The following is a 21857-nucleotide window of genomic DNA, read 5'->3' on the forward strand; positions in this document are numbered from 1 at the left end:
CTATGGCTGCATGAGCAGATGCAGCTTCTGTTGGATGATCTCAGAGTTCATGGTCCACAGAAACTCAGTCAGTCCTGCACTGAGGAGCTCCTCCATGGGAACAAACTGCAGCACTTGTCTCTCCCAGTCACACGATCCCTGGCCTTTACCCTCATCTCCTCCCAACAGCTCGCTCATGCAGTCGTGGACGCCCGTGAGAACGGGGAGTATCCGAGCAGCGGATTCGGCGCGGAAGCCTGCACACGTGAGCACGGCCCCTACAACACCAGATGGGGGTGGACACCTGAACGTGACAGAGTGAAAGCACGAGTGCAGGCAGAGCACGACGGCTGCCGTGACACGGGTGAGGGCAGAAAACACGGGCAACAGCAGGGCGTCCCCAGAGTTCAGCGTCTGCAGGGAAAAGACAGCGCAGCGTACGAGCTGCTGCTGGTAGAGCGGCTCCCCGTCGTGCAGCGTGACACAGCCTCTTTCAGGGAATGAGGGCTCGGCAGAAAATGTCAGGATTAAATCCTCCATTTGGCTCTCACATGCTGCCCAAACTGAGCGGCTGCCAAACACCAGACACTTTTTATCTTTGCTCTCGCTGCTGTCGTCTCTGAAGATGGAGAGGACGGAGGCTGCGCAAGCTGTGCAACAAGAGTCGCAGGGAGAGACACGGGTCCAGTCCACCACTGTGTCCGTCAGGGCTTCGTTCAGGTGTTTTAACAATCCTAGTTCACAGAACGGAGAGTTCACGATCGCGGGGAGCGCCGCGCCAACTACAACATACCATGAATCCACGTTGCATTTGGACAGGGGGCCTTCCAGGGCGCAGGCCGTCCCCCCGGCATCAGTGAAGTGTCTCTGTATCCAGCTGGCATGGTAACCCCTCTCGATGCGCTGCCTCCAGGTCAGGGTCTGCAGCTCCCTTCGCTCATTAAAGGAACCTGTTTGCTTCTTCGGTCCTTGAGAGCGGCCCCCAGAGGCGACGCAACAGGCGGGAGTCACCGTGTTGCGGGAAATCCATCGGCTCCGAGGAAGGAAGATCACCTACACACACACACACACACACACACACAAACAAAGAGAAACCTTATCATGTTCCCGGGGTTAAAATATGGGTTAAAGCAGTGGGTCCCGACCCAGCCTTTGGAAACCCAGGATATTTCTTTTGGGTCCCCAAACAAATTTTCAAGAATTTCCCCAAAATTTTAGTGAAGATTCATGTTTCTATGTTTTAAATAATTCAATTACCAAACATCTTTAGCAAATGATATTTAATGCTACGGCTATGGCTGCAAATTAGTCGCTACATTTGTTCTATTTTGCTCTGATCAGGCGTTTAGTAAAGTTAGCCGTCTTTGAAACGTGGGTCCCGGGTAGAAAATTTGGGAAACACTACAGGAATCATTTGTTCTATGTAAATCGACTTCTTTGCTCCTCAATCAAGGAAAAAAACATGGACTCATAACGCGGTTTTATGGATACAAACTAAACTCTCTATCACTAGTTTCATCTCTTCTTCAAGGCAAGTGAGTTTATTTGTAGAGCACTAGTCATACACAGGGCAACTCAAAGTGCATTTCTATAGAACATAGAACAGATTTTATAAACTGTGTTCAAGTTTAGAGAAAAATAAAACAGACAGCGATAATAAAACAAATGTGAATGGACACCAGCGTGACTGACAGTCTGGTTGCAGGTGACGCCAATGAAACGGTCAAATTGCAAATCTCATCAAAAATTCAAAAAACAGGAGTGCATTTTTATGTCCAGTCCATGGACCCACTGCAGTATCAACACTGACCACCACATATTGACTTTTATTTCAAATGGGTGGATTCATTAGAAAGCGATGCACCGAGTCTTGATTAATTGAGCACTGAATTCCCTACATGCAGCATTATTTAAAGCTGAAACAGACACTTTTTTTTTTTCTTAAGCTTGAACCCCTAATGTTAAAATTGATAATAAAACATGGTGGTGATTAAAAAAATAAATAAAAAATGATACCATGCATGTTTATATTGGTCTCCTATTAGCCTCACAATGTTATTGTCTTGGCACACGGGACGCGGTTTTTCTGCGGACAAATGACGACTAGATTTACGTGCTGCTGCGGTGGCTTTTTCTCCTTCTTTTTCATTCTGAAGTGAACCACTCCGCCTTTACTGTTATTTTTACTCAGCTCTGCCAAGCAATAAACTTAATTAAGCTGTTAATACAATACTATGTACATCCATTACAATTAGTGCTGTCAAATGTATCATGTTGATCACTGCCATTATTTTAAATATTTAATGTGTTGTTTAAAAAAGTACATAATTAATGCAGATGCATTTTATTTACTGCCCGTAGCAGCTGACCTTTGTTCAAAAATGTTCCACCACAACGTCCAAAAAATAAGAAATGGCCACTTTCTGGGCTTTGTTTTGGCACAACACCGCCATTTTTGCTACATGGCTGCCAGCAGAAAAGACTTTACCTACTAAAAAGGTTTGGCTAATAAAATATTTACCTACACAAGTCTATGATATCTTAAGAATAGGTTTGTACACTGCTCACTCTCCTACACCAAAGTCCAGAAAGAAAAACTTAGTTTGTGTCACTGAGGTGCTTCATCAAAGTCCTGTGTGCTATGATGTAAAATTGCTGATTTTCTGTATGGACTTTGGTGCAGGGAGTGAGCGATTAAAGAAAACTTTGTATTCCTGTCCAAAAACACTGTTAAATTGTAAGAAAACTGATGAAAATATCGTAGATTTAATAAGGTGTGCATTTTGTTAAGTGGCTTAAATCTGACTTCCTCTGCTGGGAACCGTTTTAAACGAGAACGTGCTTGTTGAAATCACTTTTGAAATGTTTGTCTTTACCATCTTTAATAGTTCTTATGACAGCATCTTTACAGAGACCCAATTCTATAAAAACCTCTCTTTAATAATACCAAATACAAAGGCGCTATAGAATACTTTCTGATCTGCAAACATCTAGTACACCTGTAGTTTAACCAGTTTAAAGGTGGGAGACCTTACCTGGAATCGCCGCAGATATTCCTGAGCTACAGAATCTCTGATGTAGTCGAGCCGCTGCCTCAGCTCTGCGTTCATTCCTTCAAACAGCTGCAGGTTTTCATTGATCGTCTCAACCTGCATTGTGTAAAAGTAAGAGCACACCTCGTAATGCTGGTTCAGGAACGACTCTGGAATCAGTGCCTTTGGGAAAAGTGCCTCTTGGTCGGCCAGATGTGGTCCATAGTTCCGGATGAGTTTTGAGAGCAGAGGCCTCACAGCTTCCTTGCCATCATAATTCAGACACACAACGTAGACTTCAGAGTTCCCAGACTTGCTGGTGGCAGGTTTGAAGACGTTGACGGACTGGAAGCAGCAGCTCAGCAGGTAGAGCAAGCAGATGGAGGAGTGTTCGTACAGCGTGAACATTTTCAGCACAAAGGAGCCACCAGGACTCAGGAGCAGCAGTGCTGCCGTGGCCTCACAGTAATGCAGTGATGCCACAAGAGCCTCTTGTTCATCTGGATTCTCCTGGCAGTCAAAACTACCATCCGCCGTCACTACATCCACTCTACGCATGTTAGAAACAAACACCTGCAGCTCCAGCAAGTGTTTCTGGAGCATGACGTTCCCCGTGTTGTCTGAACCAAAGAACCACCACGGCAACGTGTTTGCAATCAACCGATCATCAGCGATGGTTGTGCTCCCTCCATTAGCCTCGTGGTATGGGTTGAGAGTGTTTGCAGCCCAACTCCAGTCACAGTAATGTGTGGACTCACTGGTTTTGATGTAGTGGTTCAGAGCAGTTATGAAGGCACCTGGTGCTTCACAGAGGTGGACTGTGTTCAGCTCTCCACTTTGAAGAGCCTCCTCTGGGAGAAGGTTAAAAGTTCCCAAGATCTCATAGAACTTGCACCAAGCCTGAGTGCAGATCTCGGCGTTGGCAGCAGAGCGCACGGCGGCGATCACCTTCCCTGCACGATTGGTGGAGTTGGTGTGCTGATGCCAAACCTGGACATTCTTGTCACTGAGCTGGTTCTTCACAGTGTTCAAGGACTCCTTCAGGGCCTGTAGCTGACAGTGCACCTCCACCGTGTGTCTGAGAGCATCATTGGGATTGGGGATGCGCCACTCCCCAGTGGACGGCTTCACGTAGGTTCTAACTTTACGAAAAAGGCCCTGAATCTCAGTGCGTGTTTCAGGGTTGGCTGGCGCCAGGTCGGTGAAATGCTGCAGCTTGGCTTTCCTCCTTGTCCCATTGTTGGAGCTCATCCTCCAAACCTGCTGTGGATCAACACAAGGAGTCAAGACACTGCATGACCAAGGCCTTATCTGTACTAAAACAATCTTCATAGAGCTGAAACATGTAATCGATTACTAAATTCGAAAAAAAAATTAAAATTAATTGGTTTGAAGCTTTTTTCATTATTAAAACTAGAAAAGCACTCGCAGAGCGCAGACATCCGCCAAGGCAGCTTTTGGTTTGTGGACAAAACAAGACATTCGAGAACATCATCATTTCCAGGTTTGACAAACACTGAAGTTTTTTTACCATTTTCTGACATTTTATAGACCAAACGATTAATTGATTGAATTGAAATATGAATTAGTTGTAGCTCCAAAACTCCATCTTCCTTTTAACCCTCTTATGACCATCATGACCATCTGGCAGGTAAGGAAATACGGTACTGAGCACTAGTGAATCTTATCTGTGATTGGGCAGTCGTTCCATGGAAGTCCTGAAGGCTACTGTAATAACAAGTATATGATCACAACACAAAGCACAATTTCCCTGCTTTCTGGTATCCATCCATCCATCCATCTTCTACTGCTTTATCCACCACATAACGGTCGCGGGGGCGCTGTGCCAATCTCAGCTGACACATTTTTGGGTTTTCTACATATCACAAACAGTCTAGGAGTTATGGTAGTGAGACGTACGCATGCCAAATCATTTCGGTGACAATCGGGTGGTGAAAGGTTAATGGGGAGAAAATTGTGTTCGATTAAAAAGTAATGGCACTAGTGATTGAGACCATTGACTCCAAAAGAAAATGTGTACTGATGTTATAAATCAGGTAAGAAGTAGAAGCTAATTTTCCGTCCGCTGGTGGCTAACTGCTACTTCTATCCTACAGACCAGAATGTCTATGTCCTGAACTAAGAGCTGAACTAAGACCTGTCCATGTGTGATCAGATCTTCAGGTCATTAAAAACCAGGTCTGAAAGGGGTCTAAAATACAAAAAAAAAACCTCTGCTCAGTTCTTTTTTAACATCACCTGCTTACAGCACATTTTTTGCAGACAGTACATTTCACAGTGACATATACCAAGACTCTGCAGCCCTTTATTATCCGTAATATGCATGAGCAGTGTTGAATAGCAAATGTCGACTCATTGTGATGTGGTGCCCTCAGGTGACAGGACAAGCTGTAAATACTGCTGATTGCTTCACAAGGTCAGGCTTCACCCACTCAGAATAACAAGAAGTTTTCTACAGCAGCACCTAAAACACACCGTCACTTCCAATGATGGAATTTTACTGTACATAAATACCATTTTAATCACTGTTTTGCTGTCATTCTTATTGAATCATCATTATCAAGTTTAGGGTTGGGTTCACATTTCAGTTTAGCAATCTTTTTTCAAATAGATATTGCAATAAAAATGTTAATGCAAGTTAAACTCAATATTGACTATATAATAGATGTAAAACGTAATGGGGAATTACCACACGTCACCATCAAAACTATCTCTACAGATATCCCAATTGCAATTCAGGTCACCATGAGTACGATAGATCGTTTTTGACATTTTTTGGTTCACAAAACAATATGTTTCCTGCAGAAACTGCAGAATTCCACCACACAAATTTTTGCAATGAATTACGCAGCAATAATGAGCATTTAAATCATATACAACACCTATAAAGTTTTTTAATTTGTGTGAACGATAGATCAATCAAAAATAGAGCATGTTAATTAGCAGACTTTTACGAGTTTCTAAAGGCACTGTTTCACATTGAAATGTTGATTATACTGCGATTAATTGTGCAGGTTCATGGTAGAACATGAAGTGTTTCCACCATGAATCATGAGTTACATTCGTTACAGAATTACAGCCTGGGTCGGGACCCACAGATGAGTCGTGGGAGATTTTTATGGGTCCCCAAACACAATTGGTGAATTCTCCCAACCTTTTAGTTAAGATTTATTTTCTATATGGTTTAAATAACTTGAATAGAATTAGTTCTCATTAATTTACCAAACATCATGAGGAAATGATGTGTTCAAAAAAAGAATCAAAATCATTTAGAGATTTAGTTTTGAGAACATTCAAGGACATCATCATCTCTGGGTTTAGGAAACAGATTTTTCAACATTTTCTGGTCCAAACGAGCAAGAGATTGACTGAGAAAATAATCGACAGATCAATCAATTATGAGATAATTGTTATTTGCAGTGTGGCAGAAACACTATGGCTTCGCCTTGAAAAACACCATGTTTCATGAGAAGCTGTTTGTGCTTGAATTACTTTTGAACGATTCATGCAATTGTTGAGCAATTTCTAATTCCTGACATGAAAATAATTTACAGTCAGAATGATATTAACCCCGGAGCTCCGTCTCTGCTCATGTGCGCATGATTTAGATGACAACACTGGACAGGAACGGGCGTATTTCTGGCCTTATTTCTTGATTAGAGCTGGAGCGGCTCCGTGATGAATGGCAATATATGGCATAAAGCTAACGACGGCACATTCATCAGCGATTCATCATAAATCTTTGTAAAAAGCTGCTGCTGCTGCTGTGTATGAAAGTCATCTACCCTGTGCTGTGTGTTTGTAAATGGTTCAACCGCTGTAAACATTTCACCCGCAAGACGTTTACCATCTTATCTGTAAGCGACTCAGGGGGTTATGCATTCGTTATAGATCGGTAGATCAGTTTTATATTGAACAAGGTCACGGACCGACGCCAAGGCTTACAAACTTTGTCACCAAACCAGCACTTGAAATATTTACACTTTGAGCCACTGGATCCAGACCAATTTCTGGATATATAGAATTTGGCCTGCTTATTGCTATCTTACATAGACATGACAAAATTCATCCAGATCCGTTAAGACCTCACTGAGATATACATACACATCTGAAATGACAGCAGGAAAACAATGGAACTGAGCCATGGTAAATGTACTGCCAAATCCCTACTCGGGTCCTGATGAAGTTTATGCTGTTTCCATCACGGTTTGGTTTGGTTTGTGCAGTAGTACAGTTCGTAATGGTAAAGGCCTGGGTCCAGCTTGCATTTCGACTGAGAACAGTACCTTTACTCAGCGAGCTACGTAGCATGATGACAACAGACAACAAGGCACTGAGGAGAAAGACATCCGAAAAAGACAGGAATGTCTGTCGCCCAATCACCCGACTGGTGTAGGTGTAGCTAGACCATTATACTCTGTTACCCCAAGGGTAGTACACCAAAAAAATGGAACAGTAAGAGCTGGTTATTTTTGGTAGAAACACACAAAAAAGTACTGTACCGTACCAAACTGAACCGTTCCACTTGATGGTAACATGGATTTAGTCTGAAGACAGAGTGTCTGACCCTGCATATGCATTTGGAGTCGACCAATTATCAGCCTGGCCAATTATTTGGGGCCGATATTTGCCGTTTAGCCAAGTATCGGTATCAGCGTTTGGTTTTAATGACCACAGACATTTCAAGTAATTACAAAATGCTGTCTCTTTCTCTGAGCTGTTTGCTCTCAGGCTGATGCTTCAACTAAAAAAAACAGCTGACAACTTCACAGAGTCTCTTACTGCTAATTAACATCTTCTTCTAATAATAATAATTTCCAGCAGGCTGTACACCATTACACCATACACCAGTGTCCATATAAATGACAAGAGAAAAAAAAAGTAATTAAAGGCTGTGTCATTATTTCTTGCTCAATTTAAACACAGGCTGCTTTGGAGTTAACAGAGATTTTAATTTTTCCTGTAAATACAATGATCGTCCCAGATATATCAATACCCTCGTACACATATCAACCCATTATAAGAGTTAGGGATTTCTTGCGACTTCCTTGTTTGACATTTTTATTGATGTCATAGGTGGATTGATTCTTTTTATTTTATGCAAACATTAAGTAAAATAAAGGGTAGGACAAACTTACAGATAAACCCACCCACACTGATGAAAACATAATTAATTAATAACTGCACCATCGCAGATGTGCTGTGAGATTATAAAGGATCAATGAGAGTGAAAATTATCATGTAAATGAACAATAATTATGTTAATTATCTGTGTGCTTGTCAGCTCCAGGGACGCAGAATTACAATTAGTGATTAATGACAGAAAATGTATTCAAACAATAGCATTAATTAATTTGACTGGTACATGGGGCATATTCTCAATCAAGCTTCTCCAATCTGAGAATTAGCATCTCATTTCACGTCATGCTATTTTTGTCGTTCAAGGCTACAATAATTCAACACTGGAATACATTTGTTCTAATAGAACATGATCTAGTCGTGAAAATCTGAGTACACGTTGATTAATCAGGTTGATTTTTGCCATCAGCATCTCCTGATTATTAATTAATTAATCCAATTGGCCGATTATTACTCATTCATGGAAGTTTATACAATTTCTGTTCTCAGAAACTTGACAAATGTTGCAAGGTGCAATAAGTTTGAACCATGAGTTTAATTGACAGAGTTTGGTTTACAGTGCAACATTTAGTTCTATATTAAATAGATTTAAAGCATTTAGATACCATCAAAATACTAACTGTATTATTTACCCTGATGCAAGTTAAGATATAAAGTGTCACCTATCATTCACACACTCGATTTAATATTAACTCATAATTAAAGCAGCAACTAATGATTATTTTTTCGTTGGAATAATTTGTTTGGTCCATAAAATGTCAGAACAATGTTGATCGACGTTTCCCAAACCTGAACATGATGTCCACAGACCTTACACATATTCATAATTAAAGAGATGAAAAATCAGAAAACCCTAATAGTTGATTATTCTTAAAAGTAACGCTTAATTTAATCATATGTATTGTCATAGAAATCAAAAGGTTATATCCCCTAATAAGCACATAGTTTTTATTTTGATTCGGAGTGATTTCTGACTGGCTTAAATCTGTTATCTCTCTGTAATGACAGATTTGCTCTTAATTTCCTGTTAACTCTACATTTCAAACGCGAAAAACACCAACTAACATGCCTCTGTGAATGAGTCTGAATCAAAATTCAGTAAAACAAAAAATAAAACAGTTCGTACTCGTAGACGGAAGTTTGTGCGCAGCTACTGCAGCTGAATGTAACACACTTCCGGTGTGAGCAGCAATTAGCTTCACGTTCATGTTTAGGTCTCCTTAATCCCGAAAAAAACGGATTCAAACACTCGCCTTCACCATTAAAGCGTCTCAGATTAAAGTCCCCGTTCTAACGTGGGTCCCTGTGTCGCTGCATGTCAGTAATTCAAACATAACAAGTCTGAAATCAGTTAAAACACTCACGGGTCTGTCCGTCGAGGAGAACCGGAAACCGAACCCAAACTGCGAGTGACCCGGAACAACGCGCATGCGTAGTAAGGAGTGGGCGGGGTTGGGGTTTTAAAGGTGTATTTTCAGCTTAATTTTCCAAAGCAGTAGATCATGGATGCGTGAGTGAAAAGAAATGTAAGAAATGTTTTTAACAACACAAAGGAATGTAGAAACTGAAAATTATGACATTTATTTTAATAATTCAACTGCTCTTTATTTACTTTTGTGTGTGTGTTTGTGTTCTTGTATGGTATCTTTGTGAGGACCAAACACTTACAAAAACGGTCCCCATAACATAAACTATTACATTTTAAGGTGAAGACATATTGTATGGTTAGGATGGGGTTAGTGTTAGGCCAGGAGTCGTTAGAGTAGGAAATTATTATCGGTTAATGTAATGTCCTCTGTCGTCATGGAAACCAGACTGTATGTGTAGCAGGCTCAGTCACTGCAGCATTGTATTACACTGTTATTTATTTTATCTTTCCTTTTGATGTTATAATACACAAATTCTATGTAAATGTTTTTTTTCTACATTTTACCCTGGCACAGTTTAAGTTGTGGAACAGATCAGACGTACATTGTAAGAACCACTTGAAAGAAAAGAAGAAATGGTCTGAATTACTTTTATATTAAAAACAAAGGAACCTCTGTGTGTATGTGTTGTGTGTTTCTGTCAGTACGACACGATCGTGTTTCACGCCTGCCCGTGTCTGACCTCGTTCTCTGTGCGTCAAGGTTATGAGCAGCGCCGCGATGGCGTTATCATGTGTCCATCACTTAGCTGCTCAGCCATTATTGGAGCAGTGACAGTGAATACTTGACCTCTGACCTGAACCTGAAGATAACTGCTGCAGTGGCAATGAGCTCAGGTGAAGGAGAGGCCTCTGTCACCTTGCGTGTGTGTGTCAGTGCAGTGGATCAAGATAAAGAGAACTAACTGCGTGAAATAGAGCCTGCCCTGCATTTCAGTTCTGTTTTGCGGGACACTTTGAGCTGTACAGAATCTGCCCTTTAGAAATAATGTAACACACCACGAGTGTAAATGTCTCTTCATATTTGCTGAGTACATTACAATTTTGTTCGTGCCCACACATGACCTTTAAAAGCACTCACTTAAGTGTCAATTGGTATAACACACATAATATATACACTTGATAACACACACAAATTTGTGTGTGCGTGTGCGAACAGCTGCCTTGGTGAGAACATTCTGAAATAATACATTACCTTGCCCTGAACCATTACAACTAATGGCGCTTTTCCATTATGCAGTTCTAGCACTCCTCGGCTCTACTCGGTTTGGTATCAGCCACATCGTCATCGTCTTCCATGACTTCGTAGAACGCGACACAAACACACAAACTAGCAAAGCAGCTGTTTTCAGTGTACCTGAATCATTAGAATCAGTTCGTTAAGAAGATTTGTTCACAGAATCGTTCAGTACTTCCTGCATGACCAGTGTACAGACTGAACCGATATACGACTGAGCTGGTTTCAGTCGTGCTGTTGCTAAATACACCAGATTCCTCTGTTAAATATTGAGATTTTAGACATTTCCTTTGCTAAATGTTGAAAATTAACGCATTTTTTCAGGTATTTTTAAGTCTTTTTAAGCTGATCTACAGTTCGGCATTGTTTGCTTTGATTCTTGTGTCGGACGTCGTGCTCGTGTCACATCACAGTATCAGCTCAGCTTACTTGGAACCTCGACAGAGCTGGTACCAAAAAAAAACCACTGTCACTGGTGGAATTTGAGTTGTGCTAGAACTGTACAATGGAAAAGCACCATAAATGCCTTAACCCTTTTAAGGTACGCACCAAGAAACAAGCAAATGGAACATTTTTCTTTGCATTTTTTTATTATTTTATTTTATTTACTTATGATAACAATAACGACAATCAATTTTTTTTTTTTTTTTTTTTTTTTTAAATTAGACCCTACAGTATTTCAGATACAGGCCTCTACCAAACGGTAGAGACGTCTGTTCATAATAAACCTGGTTTTCATAATTCATAAAGTACAACATTCAGAACAAGTCACATTAAGTGTTAGTGAGTTCAGCTTGATGCATTTTTCAATGAGATATAGTGACTTAAAGTGTGGTCGACCAAATGGTTGAGTAGTACCTTGAAGGGTTAAGCTAACCTGAGCACCAGCGCGGACATAAACCTTATTCTAACCCTAAAACCAGGTCTAAACATTTTTTTAAATTGTAACTTTGTTCTCTATGTTGTGAATAAATAGAGAAATCCTGCACTTTTCTCACAGACGTTTTGTTTTCTTCAGTTGGACGGATATCGCGTTGTACCCAGTTCCGACTTCCAACTTTGGATGCTGATGGAACGCAGCTTGAATACAGGTATAGACGCACGCACACATGCACACATGCACACACACACACACACACACACACACACACACACACACACACACACACACACACACACACACACACACACACAGTAACATCAAGAGCATTCCGGGCCTTTTGTGCTGATGTTCTTATCAGGGACAATTAAACATTTAAAAAGGGACGTCGCCACAAAGTGCCATTCCATTAATTAGCATTGTGAGAAGCCTACAGTAATCTCTCAATAACAAAGAGCTTCAGGGGACAGTGTTATAATGAGGACTGGAAATTTTCAAACACCCAGGAAAATTAAAAGATAATGAATGCAGAGGATGATGGGTGATTGTGTAACAATGCTAGCAGCACGGTGCGAGACATGGCAAACATCTGCTGCTTCGTCTGTGTGGAAACGACCTTAGTTTAGTGAGTTGAGCTCATCGATCAGTGGCTAAAATCTGTGTCCATTTGCATTTGCTTTACAGGGATTTTCAAATCTGGATATTACATTTTCTTTAGCCCCAATATTTTTCATTCATCGTACTTTTTTTTGGTGGAGTTTAAGACTTGACTGTGACTGTGACTGTGATCGGCTGATTTGATTGTTCCCGTTTTTGGAGGAGGATAAATGTGTTTAAGTGTCACAGAAGTGAAGAGCTCAGCTCTGGACAGAAGTGCTGTGCTGCGTTCACAAACCTGCTGTTGGCCAGTTTTTTTCCGTGAGTGCAGTGGAGTGTGTGATTTGTGTGGTTTGCAGTGATTTCCTTCCCCCTTTGCTTTTAGTGGATTTAATCACTGGGTCAGCAGGTTGAGAAATGTATAATCCTATAGGCCACAGACAAGCAGAGAATCACAGTTTGAGTTTGTTTTTCTTTCCTCCCTTCAGGACATTAATGCTGCACAAGATGGGGGAGAAAAAACCCTGTAACTGAACTGAAGCGTGGATAAAGGGGCAGCTGTGTGTTTTTATGCCCTATTTTTCAACAAAGTTTACACATTTATGTGAAGTTAACACAGCTGATCCTCTGCTTTGTAAGCAGACGAGTCCAGGCACTGACTATGGATATGATGACATGTTTGGATATGCCCTTCATTTATAATGAGGACATCCACTTAACCATCATAACTAAGCGCATATCCCTTAACCTGCAATTCTAACCCTCGTCCTAAAACCAGTTCTTAACCCCGGAAAGCCCTTTAAAGATGAGCAGCCAAAATGTCCTCACAAAGCCACAAATACAATAAACAAACACACACCAAACTTGTTTATATCACTTAGTGAGGACACCTCATAGCCCCAGTTACCCTAAGCATAACCATCACAACTAAAGCCTCACCCAATTCTATCACGAACCATTAAAGCCAGGTCTTAAACCTTAAAAAGCCCTTTAAAGTTGTGGAGCCTGGACAAAATGTTCCCACAAAGATATGCACAAAGAATTAATACAAGTACACACACACACACACACACACACACACACATTCTCATGCAGCGTTCTTACTGAGGACATTTAGACATAATGCATCGCCTAGCCACTTACCATAACCTTGCAATAAAATATATAAATGCATAACCTTTAACCCAAACCCAATTCTAAGCCTAAAAACAGGTCTTAACCCCCCAAAACCCTTAAAAGTTGTGAAGGCCAGATGAAATGTCCTCATTTTTCTCTGGTTTATATGCGTTTTTGGTCCTCACAAAGTTAGAGTTATCACTAACCTTAACCTAACCACTTACCTTGATTTTTTCCCAGATATAAAAACATTTTAATCTAAGTATTTTCATTTCCTTTACTTGACTGGTTTGGCCATATTGAAATATCTGCATCCTATGATTTAAGAAATATTTTTTTTTTTACAAAGAAAACACAATATTCATAAATTTTCTGTGTTTGCAGATTAATTTATACAATTCCTTCAACTTAGATTTATTCTAAAATGCATTTAATTCCATAATTGATTCAGGAAATAATTTGTAACCAGTGTATGAACAGTCAAAACAACATCTATGGTCATTCTGGTATTGTCAGATTTGACTAATATGAACATAAGTCACTTAGTTGTGTCATTTGAAAAGAAAACTCACTGACATAATAATAAGGCCCTAAAAATAAACACGTGTTAATCAGTGACACACGTGCATGAATGGATGTGACTATGTGCAAAATAAAATAGACAATGCTTCAGTGGTGCAATGCTGCCCCCTGCTGGCACATTGTTTGTACAAACAAACACTCAAGAAGGCAACACATTGTTGGTTTACATTGGTAGAGCAATACAATAAAACCCATACATTTAAACATAAATAAGTAACACGAAACTAAAAAGTCAATTTACTATGGCTGCAATGAAAGCGCAAAACTGTGGAAAAACCACATTCTGCATAACATGTTGAGAGTGTGAGCGTCATCCCTGCAGCACACATGTACAACCAAAAACAACAAACAGACTTTCAGTCAGATGTTGCAGACGGTGATGATGGGATGGTTTAGAATTTGTGAAAGAGCTCCATGACAGCGATGGTTGTGCTCTGTCCAAAGACGAAGGCCCCGACCACAATGGTGATGACGCCCCACACTGTTAAAATCAGCCTGGGACAGAGGGGACGGACATTCAACAGGCATTCATTTAAGTCTTTTTTTTTAACTTGTTTATGGTTTCAGTTGAAAATAATCTGTAACAGTACAGATCTAACTCCACTCGACTCGTTTTTGTAAAACTCTGCACTAGATCTATAATATATATTTTTTAAAGTACTTTGACACTAATTATCAGGAAACAATTTCCCTGAGAACAAATCTCCATTTAAACCAAAGTACTTACTCATTCATTATTTTAAACTCAACTTTCAACTCAATGATTAAATAAGGGTCTCGGTTTCACTGGCAGTTAATTAGATATTGGTTGATTAACTGGGAGAGTGCACTCACCTGATTCTTGGACTCACAGGTTCTGTTTGCATCGTGAACACTAAGCAAAGACCTGTAGAACACACACACACACACACACACACATAGATAATGTTAAAGGTGCCATATGTAAGAATGTGGCAAAAAACAGTTACTACATTCAAATTCAAAATACCAAGGTCTTTTAGGTTTCGTTTACTGACGTAACTGGCAACCCGTGGTTGCTCGGCAGCTGAGACTCTACTGACTGCAATGATTGGTAGACGGCGGTAGGTGGCGCCACAAGCCAAAACATAAACATGTCCGCAAAATATTTTTTTTAATGCAAATATTTTGGCTGTACAGTTGTTGTTGGTGAGTTCAGTTTGTTATATGAATGTTATTCCTGAGTCTCTGTGACATATTAGGAGGATTTTATGGCCAGTTTCTTTAGATATATTACATAATGCACCTTTAACTGTATTTAGCTGTGAAATTTGCACAGCTCATGACAAAAGGTAATGTCTATCCCCCCCAAAAAAAGATTTTTGTTTCAATACCAGGAAAGATAAAGATGAAGAAGGCACTGATTCCTCCGATGACACTGATGACCTCGCCCATGTCGGGGACAAACATGGCAATGAGAAGGGTGACGGCGATCCAAATCACAGTGAGAACGACCCTGCAGCGAGTCTCAAAGGAGGGCAAGACGATTCCCTGGCGACTCCTCTGAACTCGCAACATCAGGTTCAGGATAACCGATCTGTGCGACACGTGACAAAGAAACAAACTGTTAAAACAAAACAAAAACCACAAAGCCACAACAGCTCAACTCAGGTAAGACTTACCTCCCCAGAAGAAGAATGATTGGATAAATGGTGATTATTGATATTCCAAAAAGTAGCCTGGAAATGATCATGACCACATCATTCCCTGGATACGACATCAAGATATCTGAGGCGACATCTCGTCCGAACGTCAGGAAGCCGTACACACCTGGACGTATCGAGAGTGGACACGATTAGCATCATACGGGTGAGTTCGTCAGGAAGTGAGGATTATATTTTAGAGTTGGACTCACCCGTTAGCGTGTAGACAAGCAGACAGAATAACATGGAGATAACAGAGATCATCACCCAGTGGGAGATCTTCTGGTTCTCCATGCTACTGTAGATTGCTATACAAGCTTCATGGCACTGCAAACACATGTACACAGTGGTGATACGAGTTAAACTTGGGGGGGGAAATACTGTATCTGCACTCCAAGAACTTTATGTCTAAAAAGTGCTCGGCTATGTCAACTGTGACTGACTCCAACTACTGCGACAACTCCCAAAGGCTAAGAAATAGAAGACAGGTGGATGTTCTTTGGGCTCAGAATACATGGCCCCATCATTGGAGAACAAAATCCAACTGTGACACTGCTGGGGAAATGCTGCCTCCATTTCCAGCAGGTGGCACTAGTGGTTTGGAGATTTGTCCATGTAGTTTTGAGAATGTAATTTCTGTTTCAAGAAATGAGCCAAACCAATGGTGAAAAACTGTAATTGTATGATATGTGCGAATGGTTGTCTCAGTATTTTGGCCCATTGATAGACTGATGACCTGTCTATTGATGCATGGATGGATGGATGGACAGATAAATGGACAAATGGATGGATGATGGACAGATGGATGGATGATGAATGGATGGATGGACAGTAGGGGCGGAAATCGCCAGAGACACCACAGTATGATATTATCACGATATTTCATGATACAATATTATCACAATATACTGACTTTTTGCAAAATCATCACTCAGCACCATCTAGTGGATTGATTAATAGACAGATGGATGAATGATGGATGAATGGATGGATGAATGGATGGTTGGTGGATGGATAGATGGATGAATGGATGGATGGTTGGATGGTAGGTGAATAATGGATGATGGTTGGTGAGTGGATGATAGATAGATAGATAGATAGATAGATAGATAGATAGATAGATAGATAGATAGATAGATAGATAGATAGATAGATAGATAGATAGATAGATAGATAGATAGATAGATAGATAGATAGATAGATAGATAGATAGATAGATAGATGACTGTTGTATGGATGGATGGAAATATGATTGGATCTATGGATGTACCTGACCTCATGCACCACATGATCATACCTGGAAGCCAAAGCAGATGGTCGGCACAACACTGAACATCGAGCCCCATGAGTTCACACTGAAAACACACACAGAGACACACACAGTTACTGATGCACATACAAAGGTTAAATACACTCATGCATCCATTCAATCCCAGTGTGACTGACCCTTGTCTCGGCTCTGGAGTGATTATGGCTGTGTGACTGTCCATCAGGTAATATTTGACGATCACTGCTATGCACAGATACGTCGCAGCCAATGTCCCCAGCACACTGACAGGAGGAGGAAACAGTCAGGACTCACAGTCAGCTGGATGTCAGGCTGAGAACAACTACTGTGTGTGTGTGTTGCTGTGTGCACCTTGTGTATTTCTGGATGCCGATTTCTTTCGGGATGGACAGTGGTAGGATAATGATGAGGCACATGATAAACAGGGAGAACCGTTGGTCGGTGTACCAGTGATATGGCATTTCTCCCTCACCGGTCACGGTTTCATATAAAGACAGACACACTGGGGAGATTGAAGCGAAACGAAAAGATAATATTAGATTATTCATCAGCTGCGACACAAGTTCAGGGTTATACACAACAACAGCGAGACATGTCAGATCGTGCAAGGACGTCTATGACAGTCTGAAATACAATAGCTGCCTGGAGGTGTTACCAACATGGCTGCCAAGTGGCACCGTTTTCCTGGAGGGACTTTGTCCAGATCCTCAAATTTACAAAAACATGTCACATGTTTACCCAGATGCTGGCTGGAATGAAAATTAAAGTGCAGCTGATTTGTGGTCTGAGAGAGATTAATTTTTTTTTTCCTGATATTGGAAATGGTTGCAAAATTAATCCTTAACTCATGCGAGTCCTTTGACAACATGAAAGCATTCAAACAGAGCACTGATGATGAGCGGCAAATGATGGAAGTGTTCCCTAACAGGAAATCTAAAGCTCTTATTTGTATGTTTACGTTTGTTAGATGTCATATTGTCCTCAATGTATATATTCGATCTTTTTGGCTTATTAAGATATTACACAAAGAATATCATAGTAACCCTGTTTCCAAGAAGCTTTGTTTAAATTAGGAAGAAAATATAGATTTGGTGTTATATATATTGTTGCCTTGTGCAATACGATAATCGATGCCCCAGGGGTGGCGCTACTCACAGTGGACAATCTGCATTAATTAACTCGTTAGACAAGTTTCCAGCCCTAAGATGCTAAATACAACCAATTAGTGAGAACTGAAGAAGCCACTGTGATGAGGAGGTGAAACATCTTCAAACTTCACTCAAGTCCAGTCACCTACAGCTAATAACTGAAGATGACAATGACCGGATAAACCATTTGAGACTGAGAACCTTCACAAAAATCTTGGTTCAATACATGAGAAAAAAGAAAGAAAATCCAGATACTATGATCTATTGTAGTTATTGTGCTTCTTACATTTCTCCAGCTGGTCCTGCACCACCACCAGGAAGGCCACACATATCATGAAGAGGTTGAAGCAGAAACAGACCTCGCACAGTTGACCCACGGCTTGTCCACACACTTCCCTCACCACGTCCTGATAGGTGTTCTGTCTGCTGACGGACGATGCATAGCCAAGGATGACCAGGCCACTAATGAGGAACACAAGAGAAACCTGGCAGAGATGCCAAGCAGAGGAGCTCAGCCTTAACCAAAACCATCAAAGCTGTGATGCAACTTAAAGTATAAAGGGCTCCACACGATTGTGGTGAAAACACAATCAGAATCAATGATCTAGGTTCCCTGGCCTGATTTTGGGAATCCCATGTGTTTGTTCACACACACGCACACACACACACACAAACACACACACACACGCACACGCACACACACACACACACACACACACACACAGACACTGTCTGTCAGTAGATGCAGTGCAAAGAAAGTTCAGAAGGTTCATTAGAGCTTACCTGTGAAAAAGATGAGCCTCTTTCACACCAAGGAGAGACAAAGGGGTCCTGAGTCTATAATATCCATGCACCAAACTTACCACACTCATGAAACACTTTACGGAAGCTGGAGATGTAAAGTTACTCATCAGTAAAACGAAGATTTGCAGAAGATTTTGCACGGTAACTGACAATGTATTGGACCCTCAAGAACAGAGACTGGGTTAGGACTCCCATATGGTGTTCCAGGAAAGACATTAACAGGTTTTTATTCAGACTCTTATCCAGATTCTACTTAAGATATATATTGACAGTTTATATCTCAGCCACATGAGGGAGCGTGTTTATTTTCCAGAATAGTTAAAGAAGAAATTGCAGCTACCCATCACCTGTGACGTTAGGTAACATTACATAAGGCCATAAATCGACCCCTGCTTTGTTAACAGAAGAGTGAACTGCAGCTAAAGTTAGCCAAACTGTCAGTGAGGTAAGCTAGCAAGAGGATGGATGTGAGCTGATGCTAGCTTTTAATGAAACAAAAATTAAACTTACGGACTGCAGCAAAGGTTAGCTGAACTCTCACCTGTGACACAAGCTAGCATGAGGAAGGGAATACCCCCACCCCACCCACTTTGTTGAAACATAACAATTAAAGATCACACTTTAGCTCACATTCGCAAAACTATAATGCTAGCATGATGATTAAGGTGAAATGACCCTTGCCAATAACACAGAAGTTCAGAACGGAACAGATAGTTAGTCAAATTAGCAGTCTAATAACAATTGTGTTTCACTAATAAATCACGGGGGTGTTCACATTCATCCTCAGGCTAGCTTAAACACTAAACTACAGCACGGGTCAGTTCACTGGAAATTACCTGGGGGGAAACTTTTCCTAGACCCCAAACTTTCCCCGAAAGAAGTACCTACTGGTGACCAGGAACTTTTCAAATTTCCAGGAACTCCAGAGAGTCAGTGCTGTATGCACAATTTGCGGCTGTTTCAGTGTTACAAACTTAGCGACTTTGTTGCTCTATTTAGCGAATATTCAGAGCCCTCTAGGGACTAACCTATAACTTAGGGATCATGGATAAGAATTGAGAAGGCATTTCCATTATTCTCTATTACAAAATTAGTACCATAGTATAATATTCTACACTGTACTGCAGTGTTGTAATATAAAGAAGTACAAATACTGTACTGAAGTACAACATTCACGTATCTGTACTTTACTTTGTTGCTTATATTTCTAGCAACATTTACTCCACTACATTTACAGAAAAGTATTGGTATTGGTATTATGGTCTGTATTTATATAGAGCTGTTCTTGTCTCGGTGAGCTGCTTTTGCTATTCACTCATTCACATGCTTCAACATGGGGTTAAGTGTCTTCCTCAAGGAAATATATAGACTAGCAGAGCCAGGAATTTAACCCACAGCCTTCCAGTTGATAGACAAGTCACCCTACCACTGAGCCACCATGGCTCAATCCTAACTTCTCACTTTTTTACTACTTTTACTTCTAAAACTTAACTACATTTTATTATAGTAAATGTAAAGTATAAGTATAGTAAATGCCATATATTCTAAGACTTTTATTTAAGTAATATTATAAAATTCTCTGGTGGTGAAAGAGCCTCAGTAATTCAAGACCTTTCCCCAAAGTACATACAAAAGGCTTATTCTTAGACTTACACTTTGTGGGTTCGGGTTAGGGTTCAGTTTACTAACAGCAGGTTTTGTGGACTCACCATCTCCACGGTGATGGCAGTGTTCACCCCTCCTGCCTTCTGGAAAGCCCAGGGAAAGTTGAGCAGCCCGGCTCCCAGTGCAGACTTCAGCATGATGAACACTGCGCCGAAAGAACCAAGCCGCGGAGGATCCGCATGGGATGCGGAGCGGGCCAGAAGGCTGATGCTCTCCCGGGCCAATTCCTCCATGATCCAGAAGAACCAGCTCCAGCACTCACACACTCACACACTCACACACACACACACACACACACTGACACACACACACACCAGCAACCAGAGGCTCTGACACGAATGTTCACTCTGTGTGTAACTGACGTTCCACAGCAGCTGTGGTCAAGGTGTTTGGTTTGCTGAGTGTGGTCGCACATGCAAATATATATTCGACCTGCAGCCACGACTCACGTGGTCTAATTGGACTTTTTGACTATTTAACATTTCACTGTGAGGTGAAACATTTGGCACTAAAGTGAGTACGTTTGCCTGTGTCCACTGCAAATTCCTCAGCTCCACTTCGATCACATACCCTGGTATATACAGTAGAGCAGTTTTTCCTCCAAGTACCACCAGAGGAAGCTCGACTGGTGGCACACGTACCACAACTTGAGAACCGTGGTTCTTAATTGTAACTAAAGCCCTAAATGACATGTTTGTTGATCCAGGTCTAAATCCTTACAATTTAGACTAGCTTTGGTAGCTACACATAATATAGCGGAACTTTTGAATTCATTAGGGCCCGAGCCACGATTGCCAGAGGCCAAAACGAGGATCCGATTGTTATCCTTCAGATTATTATTATATCTGTGGCTTTGCGGTCATTTTTGAGGGGGTACACATGCATAAAAACTCTAGAAACTTGCATGGAGGTCAGGTCTATAGTGTCTGTTCAGGAGAAAACAAAGGCAAAATTGAGTTTCACCAAATTTCCCAAAACTTGGTGGGAAGATGTTCTAGACCAGGACGAACAAAAAAGTTGATCGTAACCATGGCCTCAACTCAACAGGAAGTCTGACATTTTGACTTTTGGCATCCATTTTGGCGATTCACACCCTACGTAAATGAGCGAACTTGCCCGAGCGCGTTTGCCGTACCGGCATAAAAAATCTGATCGATTGAATAAAAGTGTGACTATTGAGTGAGGGAGACAGTGAGGTCAGGGAACTGCTGCACTCCCAGACTTGCGAGGACCCTCTCATTATTTACCTCCGCCGAGGAGGTTATGTCTGTCTGTCTGTCTG

The 21857-nt window shown here is 41.1% G+C and overlaps 2 protein-coding genes across 2 annotated transcripts; both read right to left on the minus strand.

Moving 5' to 3' along the window:
- On the minus strand, window positions 1-4265 carry cmtr2 (cap methyltransferase 2; the record flags this gene model as incomplete). The annotated part of the gene is made up of 2 exons (XM_083901013.1): window positions 3015-4265; window positions 1-1032 (listed from the first exon to the last, which is right to left on the minus strand). The coding sequence occupies exons 1-2, from the start codon at window positions 4260-4262 to the stop codon at window positions 1-3; spliced, it is 2280 nt and encodes a 759-aa protein (XP_083757139.1). The 5' UTR covers window positions 4263-4265.
- A 10136-nt stretch (window positions 4266-14401) lies between these two features.
- LOC310937009 (putative sodium-coupled neutral amino acid transporter 8) lies at window positions 14402-20808 on the minus strand (the record flags this gene model as incomplete). Its single annotated transcript, XM_083901193.1, has 10 exons — window positions 14402-14504; window positions 14844-14895; window positions 15362-15564; window positions 15650-15797; window positions 15883-15997; window positions 16968-17025; window positions 17117-17221; window positions 17310-17460; window positions 18393-18591; window positions 20620-20808. 10 exons carry the CDS (start codon window positions 20806-20808, stop codon window positions 14402-14404), a joined length of 1323 nt encoding a protein of 440 aa, XP_083757319.1.
- Between the last annotated feature and the right edge of the window lie 1049 nt (window positions 20809-21857).

This window comes from Microchirus variegatus (genome assembly GCF_963457635.1).
Source record: "Microchirus variegatus genome assembly, chromosome: 14".
NCBI lineage: Eukaryota > Metazoa > Chordata > Actinopteri > Pleuronectiformes > Soleidae > Microchirus > Microchirus variegatus.